The 23,351-nt window shown below is 44.1% G+C and overlaps 1 protein-coding gene across 2 annotated transcripts in view; it reads right to left on the reverse strand.

Annotated features, from left to right (window-relative positions):
* Positions 1 to 23,351, reverse strand: part of PLCL2 (phospholipase C like 2) — a 186,622-nt gene that overhangs the window by 13,005 nt on the left and 150,266 nt on the right. For both annotated transcript variants that reach the window (XM_066245712.1, XM_066245711.1), the window contains exon 6: positions 4,536 to 4,645. In XM_066245712.1, coding sequence (XP_066101809.1) covers positions 4,536 to 4,645 — 110 coding nt within the window. The remainder of the gene's footprint in view (positions 1 to 4,535; positions 4,646 to 23,351) is intronic.

The raw sequence follows: 23,351 nt of genomic DNA on the forward strand, positions 1-23,351 counted from the left end.
CAGGTATAGTTCAAGTACTGATATACTCATCTTTCATAGCAGAAGGCCAACCAACAGAGCTTGCTTATAACTGAAATATGTAGTTTTAGAAAAACCCAAGATGCTGCCTGTTAACATTTCTCATCTCTATTCTTGATCTCAGCAGAATTTAGAGGAAACAAATAGCTCTTACAGTATAAACTGCTCAGCTTCTTTATGCCTTTCTTTTCTTCTGTTATAGTAAGTAAGGTGAAATTTTGTACTTCTTAAAAAAATTAAAAGCAATTATGGTAGATTCTATTTACTGACATAGCTTATTTTATAATATCTGAAACACTAGTGCTTCGGAGATGTACCATTATTTTACATACCACTAAGCAAGAAACTCCACTGCCAATATACCTAGGACACAATGCAAAGATGTCATGGACTACAGATACATACCAAGTTCAAAGTGGTCAAAAATATGAAAAAAACTATGACTCAGAATCAATAAAAGGTACTTCCACTGATCCATGCACAATCAAGTTTCCTGAAGTCGGGTCACCTACATTTAATAATAGTTATTTTTCATAGGAAAGATCTGAGATCATTTTAAAACTTTCATCTTTTCTACATTAAAAAAGAAAAGTTCTTTATAATAAAGACATACTTATAAAACAAGTGATTTTTATTCAAAGATTAAAAAAATGACTGGAAGTAAATATGTCAAGATGTTAAGAGTGGGTCATTTGGGGAGGTCAGGGATGACATTTCTGTATTTTAAAGCAATTCTTCAAGTTGGGAAACCAAAGAAAGCAAGGAAAGATTCATGAAGACGGGCATGGCCGTCCTCAGAGAAAAGGAGTCTACGGCAGTGTTCCTGCTCTCCAGGAGACCGGCTGTCCTGGTTACCCGGCACTGACCCAGTTTTCACACTGCAAGTCCTACGTCCCTGGGTGACTGGTCACCCTGCCTCCATTGTTCCAACGAGAGGGCTGACACACAAGGAAAGATATGTGAGATTTGATCCTAGAGAGTTCAGACTTGTTTTTTTTAGGATGCCCCGAATCCCGGAGGAAGCTGGTAGGCAAGCAGATTCCTGCATCCACCCCTGGAGGCTCTGCTCCAGGGCCAGGAGGCGGGGGCTCAGGAGACTGCATTTTAAAGTTTCCCGGGTAATTCCTACACCTGGCCTCACAGCTCCCTCCGCAGTCCCGCCCGTCTTCCTCCTCCTCTCCTTACCCAGCGCCCTGGGAAACCGGCCCTGAGTCTGTGCCACCTGCTGCCAACCGCACACCGCTTGCTCGTGGCCCTGGAGGGCTGCCTCCTGTCCACGCTCACCGCAAAGAGCGAGCGACCAGAGGAACTCCTGCCAGGGACACGTGTAGTAGCTTAACTCAGACCAACTCACGTCCGAGAGTCCAGGAGCTCTGGGTCTTCCAGAGAAAGGGGAAGCCTGTGAATGCACAGGAAGGAAAAAAAAGACCTTCCATGGTACGGAACGACACAGGTATCTCCAATTCCGTTCCATTCCTTGCTTAGGTTCCACCATACTCAGACACCGTCCATGGCATGTATCAACCTGGAAATCTTTAAACCATCTACGTATTATCCTATCCTATACATTTGTTTCCGTGAACGTAATTAATTCTCTCTCAGATAAGTTTGTGGACAAAAAGGGGGTATGTACGAGTTCAGTGATTGAACGTACTATCACGGGGGGCGGGGGGGGGGGGGCGGTGTGGATGAACTGATCATAAACTCCTAAATGGGCAGGTCATGGTGGGTGGTCACACCCCAGGCTTAGAACTTTAGTAGAAAAGGTTAAGCAAGTCCTGCCCATGGCTCTGTGCATCCTGGTTAACACACCTTTGAAATACCGGAGGTAATCCTCTTCCCCGGACCCCTGGCAGCTCACAGGGAGCTCATTATCCAGTTAACTATCCTGGCCCTTGCTGTCTCCCACCTTCATGTAATCTTCCTCATACTTCCTCATTAGCGCTGATGGTTTAAGAAACTGTAAACTGTCATCCTCCAGAGCACTGGAGATCTTGCTTCTTGACATTGTCATCGGTTTGGCTCAAGTAAATTCTTATAAAAATTCTCTACAGGTTGAACAGTTCCTATGTTGACAAGTCAAAAGAGATGATGTTTCCTCAGTGTAGCTATTTGGTTCCATTACTTATTTCTAAAATCATTTCGTCAACCATTTTTCATTAATATGTAAGCCAGGCTCCCAATTTTGGTGGTTCTTTTCCGAGTGCTTCTCGAACTTTAATGTACATACAAGTGCCCCGGAATCTTGTAAAAACAGAGATTCCGACGGGACCTGTCTAGGGAGGGACCTGGGAATTGGCATTCTGAACAAGCTCCCAGCTGACGCCCAGACTGCTGGTTCCTGGACAAACGAGCTGCAAGGACAGCTCACATGTGGAGGTGGGGTCCCTAAGTCTATTCTGCCCTTGAGAAGCCAAATGGCATTTGTCTTCTATCACAAACTACTATGCTGTTTTTCTCCTGACGTTTGCTGGAAATTCGAAGTGTAACCCCCACCTCTGGTGGGAGTGAGTCAGCAAGTAGTGAAGCCAAACTCCTTTTCATTGTCAAGTCTTATCTCTGCTGTTTACTGACCTGCAAACTACCAGTTAAATACTAAGCAGAAGATCTAGAGATTTAAAAGAGCACAGGTAGAAGAAAATGATTTTAATCATAAAAATGAGTAGGGGTTAAAAGTGAGAAAATGCAAGTTGGCTAGTTTTAGAAGGGCTACTTTTCTTAAATGAACTCAGAAAACTGTTGTCAGCTGCAGGGATGAACCCTCTAACTTGAAGGGGAGTGGGGAAATTAAAAGAGGCAGCGTGATAATAATTTTGAATTCAACTGAGCAGAAAGTTTGGCAGGTGAATACCACAGAGTAATTTTACATTTTGCTGTCCAAGAGCCAGAATGAAATAATGTGTTCTGTGTTATCATTATTGAGGTTCCCAAACACTGAGATGAAGAAAAGTGAAGATCACTGAGGCAAAACTCAAACAAATTTCAAAGTACATGCAAAGCATTATTTTAAAATCATGTCATATTATGTATACCATAGAGAAAAAGACTGGGTCCTGGCCAGTTGGCTCAGTGGTAGAGAGTTGGTCCAGTGTGTGGAAGTCCTGGGTTTGATGATTCCCGGTCAGAGCACACAGGAGAAGTGCCCATCTTCTTCTCCACCCCTTCTCCCCCCGACTTCCCTCCTGCAGCCATGGCTTGAATGGTTCAGCAAAGTTGGCCGTGGAGCACGGAGATGGCTCCATGGCCTTGCCTCAGGCACTAAAATATCTCAGTTACCAAGCAACGGAGCAATGGCCACAGATAGGCAGAGCATCGCCTGGTTGGGGGCTTGCTGGGTGGATCCTGGTCAAGGCACATGCAAAAGTCTGTCTCTCTGCCTCCTTATTTCTCACTTAAGAAAAAAATAAAGAAAAAAAAGGAAAAGATTGGGAGAAGGTATAGCAAAGGGCCAGCAGTCACTGTCCCTGGATGGTGGGCCTTTGTTTACTTTCTTTTTTTTGTGTGTGTGTGTATTTCTGAAGCTGGAAATGGGGAGAGACAGTCAGACAGACCCCCGCATGCGCCTGACCGGGATCCACCCGGCACACCCACCAGGGGCGATGCTCTGCCCACCAGGGGGCGTCACTCCACTGCGACCAGAGCCACTCCAGCGCCCGGGGCAGAGGCCAAGGAGCCATCTCCAGCACCCGGGCCACCCCCTCTCCAATGGAGCCACGGCTGCGGGATGTTTACTTTCAATTATGCTATTTTGACATTTTCTAAAAAATTTTATTATTACTTTTATAATAAAAAAGTTAATTTTTAAAAAGTGGACATGCTGAGACAAATAGATGGAAGGGAAGGAGGAAAGTGGGGAGGAGGAAAGGAAAGAAGGGAGGGAGAGAGGAAAGGAAGGAGGGAGGGAGGAAGGAAGGAGGGAAGGAAGGAAAAAGGAAAGCTGAAAGAAAGGGAGGGAGAGAGAGGGAGGGAGAGAAGAAGAAAGGAAGGAAAGAAGGAAGGAATATAAATGGCTTTTCTTTTGAGGGAGAATTTCTTTTAAATGGTGATTCCTTTACATATTTTTTTTTATTATGCCCCACACAATTCTTTCCTGTTTTTCTGGGATCCTACTAAAATTAAGGCTGTGATTATAATTTAAAGTGCTAAATGAAATATGAGTAACTAGAATCTTTGAAGTCCTAAGAATTCTTCTGTAATCAATATTTTCTATTTCACATATAGCAATGGGCACTTACGAAACTTTTACAATGCTTCAAGGATGAAATGCAAGGTCCTCTCTCCCTTCCTACCATAATCCACAGTGTGCCAACCATTATTAAAGTCCCCACATTCTGCCTCCAAGCCGCACTGCCCAGCCACGGTGCAGACTCTCCAGCAGGTAGAGGTGACAGTCTATTCATCACTGCATGCCTGTGAGCATGCATAGCCTCCAGTGGCCGACAATGTGATACTGATAGAAAGAAACACACCGGGCAAGTCTGCAAAATCACTAGCCCCGGAAACAACTCGCTAGATACCTTTAGGATGGTGATATTCCAGGTAAAACTCTCCACAGCCTTCTGTAGCTTCCGTTCCTTCAGACCTTCCTTGGTGCCTATGCTGTGCAAGTGTTCATGGAACTCCATGGCTGAAAGAGGTAGAAAGACAAAGTAGGTCACGTCTCCATCCACCCTGTGGTCATGAACCAGCAACATTTACTTTTCCGGGGATTGCTAAATGATTCCAACTTCCAATGGGATCTCGTGACTGCGTCTATTTAAGAACGTAATAATGGGGAGAAACACAGAAAATTCATGGTTTCCACCAGGTGGAAGGTGTGTGAGAGGTCAGCGGTGATTCCTCTTGGTTTGAAGGTGGGACAGGGAGCACAGGCTCATCCTCACTCTTGTTTAGAAGTGGGAATCTGGGGCTCTGCACGGTTCAGAGCTTGATGGCTGTGGAGGAGGCAGGGACTAGAAACCGGGTCTTGGGAATCTCAGAACGCCAATTTCAGCTCTGCTGAGGCCGTAGCACTGGAAGCTGGGCTAAAACGAATGAATGCAGAGTGTATATCCTGTCCCAGTCGTGTCAATCTGAGGTCAGACACCAATCATGTTGTAAAGGGGAGAAGATGAGGAGAAAGACCCAAAATTCTGACTACCCATTTATATTATGATATATTATAATAATTACATAATCCAGTTAATATTCCCAACTGTCATTCAAGATCTTCTCTCAGGGGCTCCTCATGCAGGGCTGGTATGATGACCCTTCCACTGGTTTAGTATTTTGATGCGTGGATTTCTTGCACATTCAGTTAACAGTCAACACCCCCATCTCTGGCTAATGGGAACCCTTTAGACAGGAGGGTTCTATGCCCTTTTGAAATGACCAATTAGCCTTTGATATGTCCCTTGTTTTCTTGCACAAGATTTTCAAGACCACCAAGCACACTTCCCACCTCAGACCTCGAACCGAGCAGCTCGCCGAGGACCTCTGGAACCCATCACTGGGAGGGTGTTTAAAGGCCACAATCTGGGGGCTCGGAGTGCTCACTGTTACTGATTTTTCCTTGTTTTCTAGGACCTTCAATGGACAGATCTCAAACACATGCATATATTTTTTTATTTAAGGGAAGAATAAGATCTTGCTAGAATTGTCATTCAAATTTAAGTATACAGGGTTTTCATATATTTTTGTTAGGTGGAAAATCTTAATTCCTCACCACATCAACATAGCTATTAATAGTAAGACCTCTGAATCCAATTTAAACTCCCTTTGAATTTTTTTTTTGTACTTAAGAGTGTATTTCATTGGGAATGAACAGTAAAAATATTGTGTTCTAAGGTCAATCAGAATAACTCTTTTCTCTACATGCTTATGTCACTAACAAAGTACAATTAGGTTCATTTGTTCCTTCTTTTCTTTTTTCATTTTGTGTGTGTATGGAAGAGGGATGCTTTTTTGGATGTAATTTATGTTATAATTATGTCAAAACTTTACATGATTCCAAAGTCAAACTACATACCAAAGTGTATTCAGGTAAATTCATCCTTCCAGGTCTCTCTCCCCCTGCCCCCGCCTGCCCCTGTACATCTGTATTTGTTTCTATTCATCCTTCTGTAACATTTCTCCTTGAAGAAGAAGATGTGTTCCTGTACTCATAATCCTTCCCTTCGTGTACAGAGAGCAGCACACACGGGCACTGTTCCGTACCTTGGCTTGGCTGTTCTTCTTCACGTAACTATCAATACATAGTGGGCACCACTCCGTGTCGGTGTATACAGAGCTCTCCCTCCCTCTTCTTTTCCTTAACAGTTTCACAGACTCCACTGTGTGGGTGGACCGTCCACTGTATGGATGGACCAGCATTTACTGACCCAGTCCTCTACTGATGGACATTGAGTTATTTTCAAATCCTTTCCTATTACAAATAATGTAAGTGTTCATAACTGTTCCAAGACGTTCCCTGTGTTCCTTTGAACATGTCTTCTGTTAAGCTGGGTATTCCAATTTCTAACTCCCTTTCTGTATAAGACCACTCCAGAGCAACTCTTTATAAAGTAATTGACAGCAACTTTATTCCTCAGTGGCTTTAAACAGTAAGCAAAAGCTGACACACATATAATAAATATGGGAAACTGCCAATTTAATCTTTTTTTCCCCCTCTCTTCATTACTTTCCCCATCTAATAGGAAATATGGTCCTACTTCCTGTCATGCTGGTAAGGCTTAAGAAACTCATTGGTTTCAAGAAAGAAAAGCAATCTGTAAAAAATTCATTACATTGTCTAGGAAACTACCACATTGACCACTGTCCTTTTTTCCAACTTTTCTTTGTCAATGATGGTACTTAAGAACACCCCGCTTGATTAAATGACCCCCTTCCACCCCACTGCTGGTGACCTGGCTCGGCGGGTCACATCCCTGCATCTAGTTCTGACTTTCATTGGATGAGCTCGGTGGGATACACAGAAAAACAAACTAACACAAACAAACAAAATAATTATGGATGGGTGACAATCTTGTCCTGAAACCCAGGCTGTTTTGCTACAGCAATAAACCAAACACACACACACACACACACACACACACACACACACACACACACAGTTTCCCCAGTCACATGAGGGAGCGTCCTTGGAGTGTGCTGTACTTCTTAGAACATGGTCAGGCGAGGCTTTTACGGTAAGACCCCAATGTGCTGGGTTTTTTAAATTAAGATTTAATGCTGGACTTCAGCAGGACCTGGGGTTCAGGACCTGAATTATTAATACTCATAATGTTTCAATCCTGGCAGTCAGGAGGCACGAGAGTCTTGTCTGTATCTCTGAGGTTTGGTAGCTGGAATTCAGGACTGGGGAACAGGAAGGAGAAGAGCCCAGGAGGAGTGGTGGTGGGCAGGTACCTCTCTGCAAACAGAAAGTCACAGCTGTACGGGCTCCGAGGTCACAGGACGAATCGTAGGGGAGGGACACAGGAGGGACGTCAGTGTGGAACTTCACACCACCACTGCTCACCAGGTGCAGGTTACTCACGATGTGTTTTTATTACAAAATTCAAAACTGGCACAGAGGTATGATACAACAATCTGGGGAATATTTCAACTACCCACTGTCTCACTCCTGATCACTGCAACCATGGAGAAACAGTTTAATACGACCTTTTCTCCTTTCTTCCCTTTGATTCAAGCTGGACTCATCCAGCACCCTGACTCTCAGGCCTCCTTCTCCCTGCGTGATCGCTCCCTTAAGCACGAAGCCCTCAGGACAATGAGGTTCTGTTCAGCATCAAACAATCTTTAGAACGAAGCCTCAGGTCTGTTGACCCCAGAGACAGAGCTTGGTCAGACTAGAGATAACATCTAGGCCTCAGTTGTATTTCAGCTCCAGGCCCAGAAAAGCAGAGAAACCAGACAAAGTGCTGCTGACATCAGGACCAGATGGACTGATCAACTACCCCTTAGTGCCCACTAATCAGTAGAGCCCACAACTCTGACCACTATCCTAACCCCCTTAGTCACCATCCTTAGTGATTTTCCCCCTATATAACCATCCCCCGGAAGCCATCAGGAGCCAGGTCTTTGAGCATGAGCTCACCTGTCCCCGGGCAAGGATCACTTCCTAAAACCAACCCTCACTTTCTTTGCTGCAGACTCCTGGTCACGTCTTACTGGGCTCTGCTGCACACAGGCAAATGGACCCTGTTAATCCAGTGACATCACCAGTAAGGTAATGAGGCAGGGACATGAACTGCTACACTGGGCTTCATACCAGCTCACAAGAGAAAGCCTACAGATAGTACAAGCGCAGAAGAGCAGGAGAAGGCAACGCTGAGCTCTGACAAACATTCACCCCGCATTCAGAGAAAGCAGCTTTGAGAAAGTTCGGAGATACACAGGGCTGGAGGCAGGAAAAAACAGGCTGCTTTGAGAAGGACGCTTAAAGAAACAAGTACAGCTGTCTGAAAAGCTCCTATTTTACTTGTTTATTATAAAGTGAGACTAGACAATTCACCCATATCTTTCTCCTCTTAAAATATACACAGTCTGTAAAGCCAGTAGCCCCGGCCACCATCACAGCCGCCTGGCCAGTGCACATTCACATTTGATTTGAACAGATGGTAATGAAACAATGGAGTCAAGAACTGGTGGGCCATTAGCTTTAATCCTAGCTTGCACTCAGTGGGCAAGAAATACACATAGTGGGAAAACACTTCCCTTTCCATTCAGGGCTCCCAAAGCCATTGACTTATCTGAGTTTCCTAGAATCAAAGGTTTCTACCTCACCAGCCTTATTCACCTCTGGTCCCCATCTCCTTCTCTCTGCACAAACTGGCTTCTCCTTCAGCACTCCGCCATCTTGGCTGCCTCTCCTCTGCAATGCTGATGACAGGATCCGAGAGAGCGAGCCCCTGGTCTGCCCTATTTTATAGTGTAGAAATTAAAGCCTTTAAGCCAATATACAAATAAGGAAGTCTCTGATACAAAGCCACTTATCTGAGGCATATACAAGATTCCTCATAAGAGTGCACCACCCCACATCATGCAACAGTCAAGGGTGTGGGGAAAAGCTTAGTTTTCAGAAGATCTTAGTATTAGAAGGATGTTGAAAAGATCTTAGTATTAAAAGGGTGGGAAAGGCTTAGTCTTAAAACCAAGCCTTATAACAGGAGTTGGGAATCTTTTTGGCTGAGAGAGCCATGAATGCCACCTATTTTAAAATATAATTCCATGAGAGCTATACAACGACCCTGTACGTTACGCATTATCCAATAAAAATTTGGTGTTGTCCCGGAGGACAGCTGTGATTGGCTCCAGGCACCCGCAACCATGAACATGAGCGGTAGGAAATGAATGGATTGTAATACATGAGAATGTTTTATATTTTTAACGTTATTATTTTTTTATTAAAGATTTGTCTGTGAGCCAGATACAGCCATCAAAAGAGCCACATCTGGCTCGCAAACCATAGGTTCCCGACCCCTGGGCTATAGGACCTTGCCAACTTACAGCCTGTCTCCCACACCCAATCCCAATGCAAACTATAAGTGAACAAATATAAACACCATATTTGCAAACTTATTTAACCTATCCAGTCCAGTGAAAGTCTATAGGGAAGTGCAAAAAGTATTATTAATGGAGTTCTTTAAAAATGGGTCACAAAAAGTTGGTAAGTTGAAAACTGAAAAAGTTATGTTAAAAGTATAACATCACCCCCCCCCCCCCCCGCCTCCGCCTCCCCAAATTTTTTAAGTGACCAAGACCATCAGTCCCATTGTTACTTATTTCATTGTCTGGTTTGCAATGTACTTTTATATTATTAACTTATAGACTGATCATTACAAACATTTTGCTAATCTGCTGATATGAAGCATATGTTAATTTTACTTTTATGGGAATAAAAGGATGCTTATCTTGGCCTAGGCAGTGTGACTGTACCACTTCCTCCTTCCCTGTCACAGGCAAAGTTCAGGGCAAGGCCTTAGGGCACACACGCAGGGAAGCAAGAGGCAGTTCACCAGGCACCTGGCATATTATAGAGGAAACTTGGAGAGCGCTACAGAACTTTCCCAAGGAAATGGTAAGGGAGGACTTGAGTATTGTTTTGCCTGAGCCAGTACTCCAAGGTTTTCCAACTACCATGCTTTATTTCCGAGTGAGGGTCCCTGTCCTTAATATGAGCTCATGCTATAGCTATGTGTATCAAATAATTATGCTGGAGGTAGAACATTGTAAGGACTATTGGATCGGCACTGACCCAGTTCTGACGGAATGACATTATGCATTTGAACTCGGTCAGCCCCTATATAACAAGAAAATCTAATTCTATATCCAAGATGCAAATTGCACTATTCCCTTGACATGAATTACCAGGAAACCTATTCTAACATGTCACAGGAGGTGTTTTCAGTTCTTACCATCCACAATTAAGTATACAAAACTTGTCTAGGGTAGATGTTAAGTCACTTTCTCCCTATTTCCCAAATTATTTTCAGCAAAGAAACATGAACCCAATGAAAAGGCCCTTATCTTATTAAACTTAAAAGCAGTATCTCTTCTCCTTTCTGTCAGTCACACCTTTTTATCTGAAGATCAGAGTGAGTTTCAAAGTAGCTGATGAAAATCAGATAAGTAAAAACTTGAAGTTACCACCTCCACCTAAGCCCCACAAAGAAATTGAGTTGTTTTTGCTTTAAAACTCCTGGTTCTGTCATTTCAGTTTGAGGGTGGTGGGGTTAGGAGCTAGTGGAAGGTGAAGGAATTTGGAACTCCCACTGCAGGGGTGAGGATGGGGGGGGGGGTTGACCAGTGCTGGGAGGAGCTGCTGGGGGACAGTGAGCTGGTGGGAATCGGAGACTACAGGTGAACAAGAGGGGAGGAAGCAGGGAGTTAGGAGGTTGCTCCAGTAAGCTAGAAAATTTTAAGAGCACGTGGCCTTGTGGCCTGCCTTGTTTGAGAGAATTTGGAGGAATTAGGTAACGCAGCAAAGGATTTGGGGAAGGGAGCCTATGCAAGGACAGGTTGTGCTGACAGTGATCTCAAACCTCAGTGTACCTCAGAATCATGGGAGGAGTGTGTTTAAAATGCAGCCTCTCTGCTTCTGCCCCAGGACTCTGATTCAGGAGGTCTGGGGTGCGCCCAGACTTGGGCAATTTTAGCAAGCACCAGAAGACTTCCATGCAAGGGGGCTAGCGATCATTCTGAGGAAACCCAGACCAGGACGAAGGGGAGATGGGACTGAGAGATGGAAAGTCACGATGAAGACGGAGCATGCCCAGGAGATGTCAGAGAGTCATGATTAGAGGGACATTTTAGAAACCTAAGAATTAGGATATTGTCAACTCTGTCTTAAAAGAAGGAAGGTAGGAAGGAAGGGGGAGGGCAAGGAAGTCAAGACTCTTGATTTTTAAATGACTGGCCCAGCTCACATATACAAATATTTACTTCTAATTATTTTGTTTATCTTGTATAAGATTTATTTCTATGTTTCCTAGTTTCATGCTCATTAAAAAGGACTCTAATGTGAAACAATCAGGAATAGTTACTTTAAGAGATAAAACAACTATTACCTAGGATGGCCATTTTTTTTTAGAATAGTTCTCTGTTCCTATAATTAGTAATTAATCTCTATTAGATTGAGATACAAAAGGCTGCATCATTTTGGCTAATGAAAGTAATTCTTGAGTCGTAAAGTAATAACATTAATTGGTCAGCCAATAACATTTATTGATCACACACCAAATGCAGGTCATTTGACCATTTACTGTGTTAAGTCCTATTAGAACCCATTACTTAAATATGTTGAACACTCTGTAAAAGCCACAAATTTCTAGATGCCTGGGGAACAAGGTGGGCTCAGAGAACTAGTACGGACATTATTAGCTCATTGACAATTCTTCCATAAAGAAACCTTTTATAATTTTGTTCAGGAATACAATGGCTGTGTTTAGAGCCATTCATAAAGCAAATGCGGCAATGGCATAAAAATCATGATGTGAGAATGCATAATAATTGTTGCTTGTTAAAAATCAATGCCAAAATAAACTCTGCAGGTGCAATAGCAAACCAGGACTTTTGTACTAGGAAAAGAAACATATGGGAGAATTGGAGGCAAAAACGGACCAAATGCTATAAAGTAAAAGGTTACAAAATAAATTACAAACAACTGGCAATTTAGGATTAGATTACTTAATCTCACAAACTAAACAAAAAATAATAAATCAAACAAGTTTAAATTTCTGAAAACTTGAGGAAGTCCATCCTGTGTTTTTACTTAAATGACTAGGTAGAAAAAGAGAAGATAATAAATACTCCTAAGGTGCAGTCGACTGCCCTTACACTTGTTATAAAATTGTAAGCAATTATATTGGAAAGTTACATAATGAGGAAGACAGGGAGTTTTTTTTTATCTTTTTATTATCATTTCCTGAGTTCGATCCTGGCTAGCCTTAGTGTCCTAAGTGAAGAATAAGAATGCTGAGCTCTAATTTTAAAAAGGCTATTTGTTTAGCTCCTATCCTCAGGAGACACCTACCAACCAGACAGAGCCTGGGATGCAGGGCACCGTGAACAGCCAGCGCAGGTCAGCTGTGACCTCAGGGTGCGGGATGGGCCTCAAGACGCCTGCGCCTATTACTTTGTTCAAACGCAAAACCTGGACACTTCCGGTGCCTATTCATCTGGTCAGCTTCCAGAGGTTGGCTCTACCTCCTTAACTATACCAGCCGTTTCCAACCTTTTCATCTCATGGCGCACATAAAGTAATTACTAAAATTCTGCAGCACACCAAAAAATATCTTTTTTGCCAATCTACAAAAAAAAAAAAAAGGTATAATTTTGATTCATTCACGGCAGACAGCTATTGTGTTGGCTGTTGTCTTTTTTTTTTTTTTTTTCTGAAGCTGGAAACAGGGAGAGACAGTCAGACAGACTCCCACATGCGCCCGACCGGGATCCACCCGGCACGCCCACCAGGGGCGACGCTCTGCCCACCAGGGGGAGATGCTCTGCCCCTCCGGGGCGTCGCTCTGCCGCGACCAGAGCCACTCTAGCACCTGGGGCAGAGGCCAAGGAGCCATCCCCAGCGCCCGGGCCATCTTTGCTCCAATGGAGCCATGGCTGCGGGAGGGGAAGAGAGAGACAGAGAGGAAGGGTGGGGGGTGGAGAAGCAAATGGGCGCTTCTCCTATGTGCCCTGGCCGGGAATCGAACCCGGGTCCCCCGCACACCAGGCCGACGCTCTACCGCTGAGCCAACCGGCCAGGGCCTGTTGTCTTTTTTTTATTTGACAATCTAAAGGAAAGAGGTCAGTGCCTCTGACTAATCAGGTTTACATGTTTTAAAATTCTTGTGGCTCACTGGCTGAAAATCACTGAACCATACTATTAACCTCACTGACGGGCAATTACACAAAATAAATATCTTTTTTTTTTTTTCTTTTTTTTTTACATGTTCTCTGTTTACCAATTACCAATGTGTCTGTTCTCTGCCTGTCTCTACTGTGGGAGCTTAGAGCGAAGGTCCCTCCCCTCTGTTCATTTACACAGGGCTCTGCCTAGAAGCAGCCCTCAGGAGCAGACTTCTGTTTGTTAAGAGGAGTCTTCACAGTAGTTAAATGGATAAGGGGAGCTGAACCACCCAAAGCAGCTCCCCTGAGCAAGCAGAAAGAACAGAGTCCCGCGGTGAGCACAGTCCCCCGGCACGGCCCCGTGGGCACTGGGGGGAGATGCAGAGCAAGACGGCCTTCTGGGGAACCTCCGTGTCTGTGTCTGTGGCATTGGGGGCTAAAAGAGAGGGCTTTCCAGTGCCAACACACAAGCCTCCTTCACTGATGAACTACAGATAAGAAAAATGTACGTGCTCTGGAAAAAAAATGAGAATTTTGTTGATAATTTCTTTTGCGACCATCTACAAAATCAATACTTAGGAGTTTTAAAATGATAGGTGTAAGCCAAAAGAGATTTTATATCCTTACAGAACGAGGCTGTAAGCTTACACGGCCTAACCCTGCCTGGCTGACTCACAGACAGCGACCAGCCAGGCAGGGGCGACAGATGAGAGGGAGGCAGGTCCTTGAGGGAGTCGCTGCTGCTGCTGCTGCTGCTTAGTGACGAGAATTCCCACTGTGAAAACAATCTTCAGGTTCACACATAGAAACCAGGCCAAGAACAAGGAGGGAATAAGAAGACGGATTGTTTTCTTCTTTTGGAAACAAGCTCTCTTTCCTTGTGTGTGTCCGGCATCTTCCAAATACCACGTCGACTGACTTTCATTGCAAATGTGTATATTTTAGAGCCATGTGTAGTTGTTTACATTATCTTGTAGTTTTATTGTTTTTTTTTGTTTTGAATTTTTTTTACAGAGACAGAGAGAGAGAGGTATAGATGGGGACAGACAGGAATGGAGAGAGATGAGAAGCATCAATCATCAGTTTTTTGTTGCAAGACCTTAGTTGTTCATTGATTGCTTTCTCATATGTGCCTTGACCGCGGGCCTTCAGCAGACAGAGACACCCCTTGCTCGAGCCAGGGGTGACTCGGTGGTGAGCTTTTTTTTTTATTTTATTTTTTTGCTCAAGCCAGATGAGCCCGCGGTCAAGCTGGTGACCTTGGGGGTCTCGAACCTGGGTCCTTCTGCATCCCAGTCCGATGCTCTATCCACTGCGCCACCACCTGGTCAGGCTCTTGTAGTTTTAAACATAAATATGTGTATTTTTCTATTCGTTAATGTCCCATCTACTTCGTCTGACTTAAACTACATGCTGTTGTAAAAAACTTCAAATAAAGCATGGCCTTGTCCACGTCTTCTTTAAAGCTGAAATGTAACCTTTTTGGTAAACTACCTAGTCAGGAGGTCGGGGAAGGGAGCAGGGTTCCTTGATTCTGCTACAGTGCTGCCATCACAGTTAGACAGGAGCTAACAGGTCATTCAGACCAAAGAAACTGAAATCTTTGTTAAGTGTTAGTAAACTTCGTTTGAAAATCAATACTAACTAGGTAAACAGTCCTCTGAAAAGTGGGACGTGTTACACAGCTGTAATGTGCTATATTATTTGACAGTCAAAATAGACAATGTGTCTAAAGGCATTAACGTTTGAAGGCCATAAGAATATTACACAAACCCAATGACGAGCACAGGTACATGGACGAAAGCTTGGGGTACGTGATGTCCAGAAAGCAGAGAATGGTCATGTCTCATACACAGTCTGGCTGGGCCCGCGGAGGCTGCTTTTGCCAAAAACCTACAATTATGTTCCTCTGATTCTGTGACCCCAAGTTGCTGTTCCTAGGGAAAAGCTGTGCGTTATTTTTCTCCTGGAATGTTAGCCAAAAAGAAAATCTCTCCAATTCCTTTGTGGTAATAAACTTGAGAACTAAGAAAATAGATAGCAAGTCATCAAACAGCAGAGGAAAGACAAATGGAAAACCCACACTCAGATGATTTCTACACAAGTTTACTTCGATTCTGGTCCACAGGGAACGAAAGACACAGGCCATGTGACCAAAGAACAAGGCCAGGCAATGGGTCCACGGTGGGGACTGCACAAATCATTCTGGTTTACAGCAATAATGTTAAAATCTTAAAACTGGTATGGCCACCCAAAGTATATTATTTCACTTGTACGTAGAGAACTGTATTTAGAAAGTTATTGCTTCTTACGTCATCTCTCGAAAATCTCAACAGCTCAGATTTTTTATACAGGTATGGGTTGGTTTCACATAAGTTTCCAATTATTATTTCAAAATACTTTATATCAAATATTTTAAAGGTTTTTCTTTGAGGGGGCTTAAAGCTTAATGACAAAAAAGAGTGAAATGTAATGCTGATACAAGTATCATGTTTCATAAAAACGGGTAAATGAGTGTAAATTTTCCAAGATGATAGAAGTAAATTAAGAACATTAGTACAACTGCATATAATGGAATGTAGTGGAGAGAAATTCCACTTCTATGAAGTTTCTTGCTTCCCATCATAGAAAAACTAGATGAAAACCAAACAGCCATAAAAATAAAGTAAGAAATTAAAAGATGTATAATATATATATAATACTAAGATATAAAAGAGCCTTCCGCTTTCAAGGGAAGGGGGTTTCAGTCAGAAACATGGCATCATTTCCTCTTCGATTGAAATGCGTGTTTATTCTTGCCAAACATAAAGCAGGTGACCTTTCAAACAGTCTAATTGGGATTTTCTCTACCAATCTACATGATATGAACCTAAAATAGACCATGTAGCACATGGCTAAGAATTTTTAGAAGCAAGTATAATAAAATTCAGGAAAGAGACATATTGATCTTAAACTGATACACTTAAAGAATTGTTTTACAAATGAAAAATTGCTTTGCTGTCCTAGAAAGCTTTTTTTTTTTCTTTATTGCAAGCATACCCGGTGCAAAAATATTTTTGTGTGTGTATTGAAAATAAAAAGCAAAAGCAAGGGGTAAAATTTTTTAAATGGTGACAAAAGAAACATATATTTATAATTTTAATAGATTTCAAATGTCCCAAATTAAGTGTAGTGAGCTATGGACTAGAACATAGGTCTCCTTGGGACCTCATTCAAGAAGTCCATTTATCCACAGTATTAAAAGCACCTCAGTATAACACAGTCTGCACGTGTCTTGTGACACAGCGTCAAAGTATCTTGAAAACAAAATATGGGTAATCATTTTTTCCCCCAACTATTTTACATCCAGCCCTTGTTGAAGTACACGGCCCGTGTAAGCCACACGCTCCGCCCCAGAGCTCCAGCGGTCGGCGCTGGGTGTGCTGCCGGAACGTGGGCGTTTATACCATAATCCCCGTGGAGCACGGGAGGGCCTAATTAGCTTTCACATAGTTCCAGTTGGTAGTCTCTTTTTCTTGGCCTTCTTCCCAAACACTCTTGGCATTAACAAAAGCCAAATTATTTTAAGATGGATTTTGAGCTGTTAAATCCCGTTCCACACGAGGGGGAAGAGATAAACCAGGACTCTTAAATATATCCGTAAAACCCAGATGGATGACAAGATCCCCACAGCAGTGTAATTTGTGAATGAATTATATGAAGGAGGTTCTACTTCCTCTGCCAGAGCGTTCCATCTGGGGAAGTCTAGGTAAGATGATGTGGTATCTAATTACGGCGCCACCATTCTAAACACATGACCTGGATCACAGAGGAATCGTGTGTTTTTGTGTTTAGCAGGACCCTCCTCATTCCATTGCACTGAAAAATAAAAAGGCCTTCCTCACCCCAATTAGATTTTTTTTTTTTACCTAGGATATCTTCGTTTGGATTGCCACTCTTTTTTTTTTAAACAAGAGAGGGATAGATAAGGACAAACAGACAGGAACAGAGAGAGATGAGAAGCATCAATCATCAGTTTTTCATTGCGACACCTTAGTTAGTTCATTGATTGCTTTCTCATATGTGCCTTGACCGTGGGGCTACAGCAGAGTGAGTGACCCCTTGCTCAAGCCAGCGACCTTGGGTCCAAGGTGGTGAGCTTTTGCTCAAACCAGATGAGCCCGCACTCAAGCTGGCAACCTCAGGGTCTCGAACCTGGGTCCTCCGCATCCCAGTCCAATGCTCTATCCATTGCGCCACCGCCTGGTCAGGCTGGATTGCCACTCTTAACCCGCTTCTTTCTTCTCCTTCACAGTTGGGCATGGCCACCACAGCCAAGACCCTCCTGACCTTATTGATCCTCATCTCCCTTTCTTTTTACACCTCCTCTTATTTTATGAACAGATAGTATAATCCTATGGCTCAATAATTTAAGCGGTATAAACTGGTATACAGAGAATTACCTTCCTCTTCCCCATTGCTCAGTCCCCTGCTCCCCTCCCATCAGGCAACCTTTATTCCCTCCTACGTGTCCCTGCAGAGAGGGGGTGCTGACAGCATGCACACGGGGCTCCACTCTCCACCCCTCACACCCAGCACTAGTAAAGAGCACACCGACCCTTAGCTATGCACACAAATAAAATAGATCTGCCATATATATAAATATGTGTATATGTCATCTGTAGGTAAATACAGCTACAGGGTGGGGACAAAGTGGGTGTACAGTTGTGAGTACATGAAACACAGAGTTTATTCTTATATTATTGCTTCTTAGTTATGGTATCATTCTGCATATGAACTGTACACCTACTGTGGCTTCACCCTGTATGTCTCTATTCTTTTTTATGGTAGCATATGTCCCATTATATGAATCTATCACAGTGTATTTAACAAGGGCCCTCCCGTGGAACATGCAGGGTGTTACAAGGAAATCCTGTACAGATTCTTTCTCCAAGTATATGATCATATCTGTACAATAAACTGAAAAATGGTATTGCTTGTTCAAAGTGTACATCATTTGTAATGCTGAAATTTACTGCAAGATGGCCTTTCTTAGGCGTGAACCCAATTTACAACCCTCGCTCCCGCCCCCAGCGACGTGACTGTCATCAGTTTCTTCTGTATTCTCACCAATCCATCGTGACCTGTGTGTGATGGAACTTTGGGTCTTGGATACAAATGTTTGGATCTGATGCATGAAAAGCGGCCTCTCCTTGAAATAGCTCATTTACTCAACTTCTAGATCAATCACCCTGGACCAGGTTACAATCACTGATTGGAGGGACTGCTGTAAAAGCCTCCTGCATGGGCTCCTAGCATCTGCACTTGCCCTGATCCCCTACCGCCTGGCTGATGCCGCCGCTCCTCTGCTCAGACCCTCAGAAGGACCTCTCATCTTCCTGAGAACAGAGCTAGCATCCTCACAAGGGTCTGGCCTCCCTGTCACCTGGCCCGCTGTTAGCGGAGGCTCCTGCCCTCCCCTCCTCTCGCTCACAGCACTGCAGCCTCACTGGCCTGCTGGTCCCTCCTCGGACACATCAAGGCCTCGCCTCCGTGGCCCCTCTTCCTGGGATAATCCCTGCCCAGGTGTTTGAAAAGCTTGCTCCCTACCTCCAATCACATCTCTGCACAAATGTCACTCGGTTCACAGAGGTCTTCTCTGAGCACTTTATGTAAAAGACCCCCACTCCTGACACCCTACCCCCTTCTCTGCCTCCCTGGTTCTAAAGCACTCATCACTGTCTGACACACTTCTTTGTTCCTTGTCTCCCACAACTCGATTTCAGCTTCATGAAGGTAGGAATGGAGGCTTTTTGTTCATAATCGTATGTATTCTCTGTACCCGGGATAAGCTTACATCTTTTATGAATGAAGCTGAACATCTTTTCATATTATTTTAGAATCTTAAATTTCCCTGTCAGGAACTATGCTTCTAGTCTTTGCAAAGAATACAAACACTGGAGTTGTTGGCCTTAAGCTTACTGATTTTAGGAGTTCCTTACATATTAGGGATATTAGCCGTTTCTAGTATGTACTGTTAACAATCTTCTAAGTTTACAGTTTTTGTTGAGACTTTGCTTTTGATAGCTTTGCCCAACGATTTCTTTTCTTTCTAAATTAAATTAAATTTTTTTTAATTTTTAATTTTATTGACTTTTAGATAGAGGAGATAAAGAAAGAGAGGAAGAGAGAAAGAAGGGGAGAAGCGGGAAGCATCAACTCGTAGTAGTTGCTTTCTGTATTGTACCTTGACCGGGCAAGCCCAGGGTTTTGAACCGGTGACCTCAGTGTTCAAGGTCAATGCTTTATCCACTGCGCCACCACAGGTCAGGCACTGTTTTTTTCTTTTTTTTAAGGGAGAGGAAGGGAGATAGAGAGACAGAATCCCACATGCACCCTGGCCAGGATCCACTGGGAACCCCCGTCTGGGGCCGATGCTCAGACCAACCGAGCCACTGGCTGTGAGAGGGGAAGAGAGAGAGAAAGGGAAGAGGGAGGAGAAGAGAAGCAGATGGCCACTTCTCCTGCATGCCCTGACTGGGGATTGAACTTGGGATGTCCATATGCCAGGTGGATGCTCTATCCACTGAGCCAGCCAGCCAGGGCCACGGAGACTTCTCTTCATGCAGACTAACACACCAAGGTGTTTTGTTTAACATGGTGTTAAAGCTCCCAGGTTTGTGTGGCTTCCATGCCTCCGTTTCCAGCCTCACTGCTGCTCCGTCCTCGTCACAGCCGCAGCTAGCGTGGGCCTCACTGCCCCGCACGTGCTCTTCTTCCTGCCAGGAACTGCTGTCCCTACGTGCCCCGCTCCCACACAAACCACCTTTCCTGACTCAGCCCCTGCTCTAAGATGTGGTCTGACGATGGCCCCGACAGTGTTACTCATGGGGTGCGTGGTCCCGGCTGCTCAGAGTGAACGCCCTCTCATGAGTGGGTGACGTGCCTGTGCAGCGAGGGTCTCCTCATGTACCTACCTCCCACCCTCCACCCGCAGCCCCCCGGGGGCGGGGAAGCAAAGTCCCCAGCTTCCGTCAGACTGAGACTAAGGACCCAATACATGTCTGGTGAATAAATGAACAAAATAAATGCAGCATTCTATGTTCAACTGAATTCAGAATATATTTACTGAGGGCTAGCTTTGTGCTAGCCTGGCTTTCCCGGCATTTTGGATACTTATGAATAAACCAAGACCCCTGCCCTTAAGGAGCTGACATTCTGGTAGGAAGAAGAACTCAAAAAGCAGCAGACACAAGTAAACTGTGTGGTGGGTTAGAAGGTAACGATTGCTACAGAAGAAAGACAAAGCAGAGCAGGGTGGAGGGATCGCTGTACAGGAGATAAATTTAACTTTGATGTTAAATGCCCAGCTCTGAATTATAGACTCCTAATCATATCCCATATCCTCCAACCCTTTCTTGTTTGGAGAACTTATCTCATCAAATGACTTCCATTTGGATGACACCAATTCTGTCTCTAGCTGTAAGCCTGACTCCATCTCAAGTTTTCATTACAGTTGCCTCAACAACTTATTAGCTATTTCCATTCGACCATCTGCAATGGTCTGAATGTTTGTGTGTCCCTCTCCCCAAATTCACATGTTGCAATCCTACTGCCCAGTGCAGTGGTATTAGGAGGTGGGGCTTTGGGGAGGTGCATAGGTCACGTAGGTGGTGCCCTCATGAATGAGATTAGTATTCTTTAATTTTTATTTATTTATTTATTTACTTATTTATTTTGTGTTTTTCTGAAGTTAGAAGTGGGGAGGCAGTCAGACAGACTCCCGCATGAGCCCCACTGCGATCCACCCAGCATGCCCACCAGGGGGCGACGCTCTGCCCATCTGAGGTGTTGCTCCTTTGCAGCTGGAGCCATTCTAGCACCTGAGGTATAGGCCATGGAGCTGTCCTCAGTGCCCGGGCCAACTTTGCTCCAATTGAGCCTTGGCTGTGGGAGGGGAAGAGAGAGAGATAAAGAGGAAGGAGAGGGGGAAGTGTAGAGAAGCAGATGGGTGCGTCTCCTGTGTGTCCTGACTGGGAATTGAACCCAGGACTTCCACATGCCAGGCCGATGCTCTACCGCTGAGCCAACTGGCCAGGGTGACATTAGTATTCTTATAAAAGGGACCTGAGAGAGTTCCTTGGCACCTTCTCTCAACAAGGACACAGCAAGATGGTGCTGTCCATGAACCAGGAAGCAGACCCTCACAAGCCACCATGTCAAATCTGCTGGCACCATGATCTTGGACTTTCCAGCCTCCAGACATAAATTTGTTTTTAAACTACTCAGTCTGTGGTATTTTGTCATAGCAGCCAGAACAGACTAAGACGCCATCCTCCTGTGATCTCCTGCTCGCCACACCAAAGCCAGACCTTCACAACCAACTTCCTCCTAGTCTACCATTTCAGGCCCACATCCCATCACTGGGAGCAGTATTTGAACAGGGGGGAGAGGAGACGAGGAGTGAGTCCCGAAGCCTGACCCAAACTATTTAGTGGCCCCACTGCTTACAGCAATGTCCTAAAATGCTCAAGACATTGACAGACAGAAGTAAAAAAACCGGTTTTATAACCAAGTAAGTTTGGGAAATAAATGCTGAGTTACACTGGAGGCTATTTAGCCTGCTACTGTGTACTGAGAATCGCCAGAGGGGATTAGGCTGTGTTATGAAGATTTAATGATGAAATTCTTCACCTCCGGAGCATGAGCAGTGTTCCGAATGGAGCTTTGGGAAATGTGGACCTAGAGAATCAACCCCAAACCCTTTATCCTTGAACTAAAAGGCTTCCATTATCTGGCCCAACATGTATTTCCAGCCTGAATTTCTGCTGCTGCCTGAAGCAGACATCTCCCTGCAGCCAGGACAACATATTTCACGAGCACAGAAAGCACACCTTGATCGTGAAGCCTCCAATGCTGTGGCCCACCTATAAAGCCCTGCTCCTTCTGCTCCGCCACCAGGGACCCTGCATGACCTCCGAGTCCTGGCTCAAGCCCACCCCCTTCCCTACCAACAAACCCCTCTGGGCTTACTCCTTCGTCCAAACATCATTTGTACCGATTATCTGCACCGTCTGCTTGGTAGTGTTTTATAACTTGCAATGATAGCAGAGAAGTTTTGTTATTTTTTTGCATCTTTGATAATAATCAGTGCAACATCATATCATTGAACACATTCCACAAATGCATGACTCTATTTTTCCTTTAGTATGTTAACATGTGTAGTGGCATGTTAATGAAAGTTAGTTAATTAAAGTTGCTTTAAATGCTTTATCCTTATAAGATTTCCCTCTCTCTATATATAGATACAGATACAGATATAGATATAGATATATATACACATATACATATACTTCCACATTCTGGTATTTGTGAATGATAATTTATCTGTGTACTTTACTTCAATTGAGGTTTTTAATAAACAAGTATGACAGAATAATAACAACAACAAAAAATTTATAGGCATACAGGAGTTGAGAGCAGTTTGACCCCTTCCCTGCAGGGTATCTGCTGAGATGACCCCGAGAGTTGCTAATTAAATGCAAAGTGATGCTTTCAGATACTCTGGGTTTAGGAAGGAAGGAGGGAGGAAGAAGTGAGCAGAAAGCAAAGCTCTGGGATCTGCTCAGGGGACGGGTATCCCAGGAAGGTAAAGCATCCCCCTGATTTCCATTCCCTTCCTTCTTGGCACCGGGCAATGTCACCAGGGAAAGAACTGTATTAGGAAGAAGGAAAAGGCTCCTCGAGAAAGGCAGCTTGCTGTCAACTAATCACACAAGTAAGTGCACGTCTGAGTCTGAACAGTTACGTGTTCCCTGTGGGGGCAATGAGGCACCGAGATGAGCATGAACCCAGGACCAGGGCCTGCTGTGCTCCACCCTCTAGAGAGAGGTTCTCAAAACCTGACCGTGCTCGTTCAAATGCACATTCCTTAGCCCTGTCCCCAAAGATTCCATACTGGGAGCGATGCGAAAAAACCGCATCGAACAAGGACAAATACTATTAGTAAGGCAGCTGCCTTGAGAATC

The sequence above is a fragment of the Saccopteryx bilineata genome, chromosome 10 (genome assembly GCF_036850765.1).
Source record: "Saccopteryx bilineata isolate mSacBil1 chromosome 10, mSacBil1_pri_phased_curated, whole genome shotgun sequence".
NCBI lineage: Eukaryota > Metazoa > Chordata > Mammalia > Chiroptera > Emballonuridae > Saccopteryx > Saccopteryx bilineata.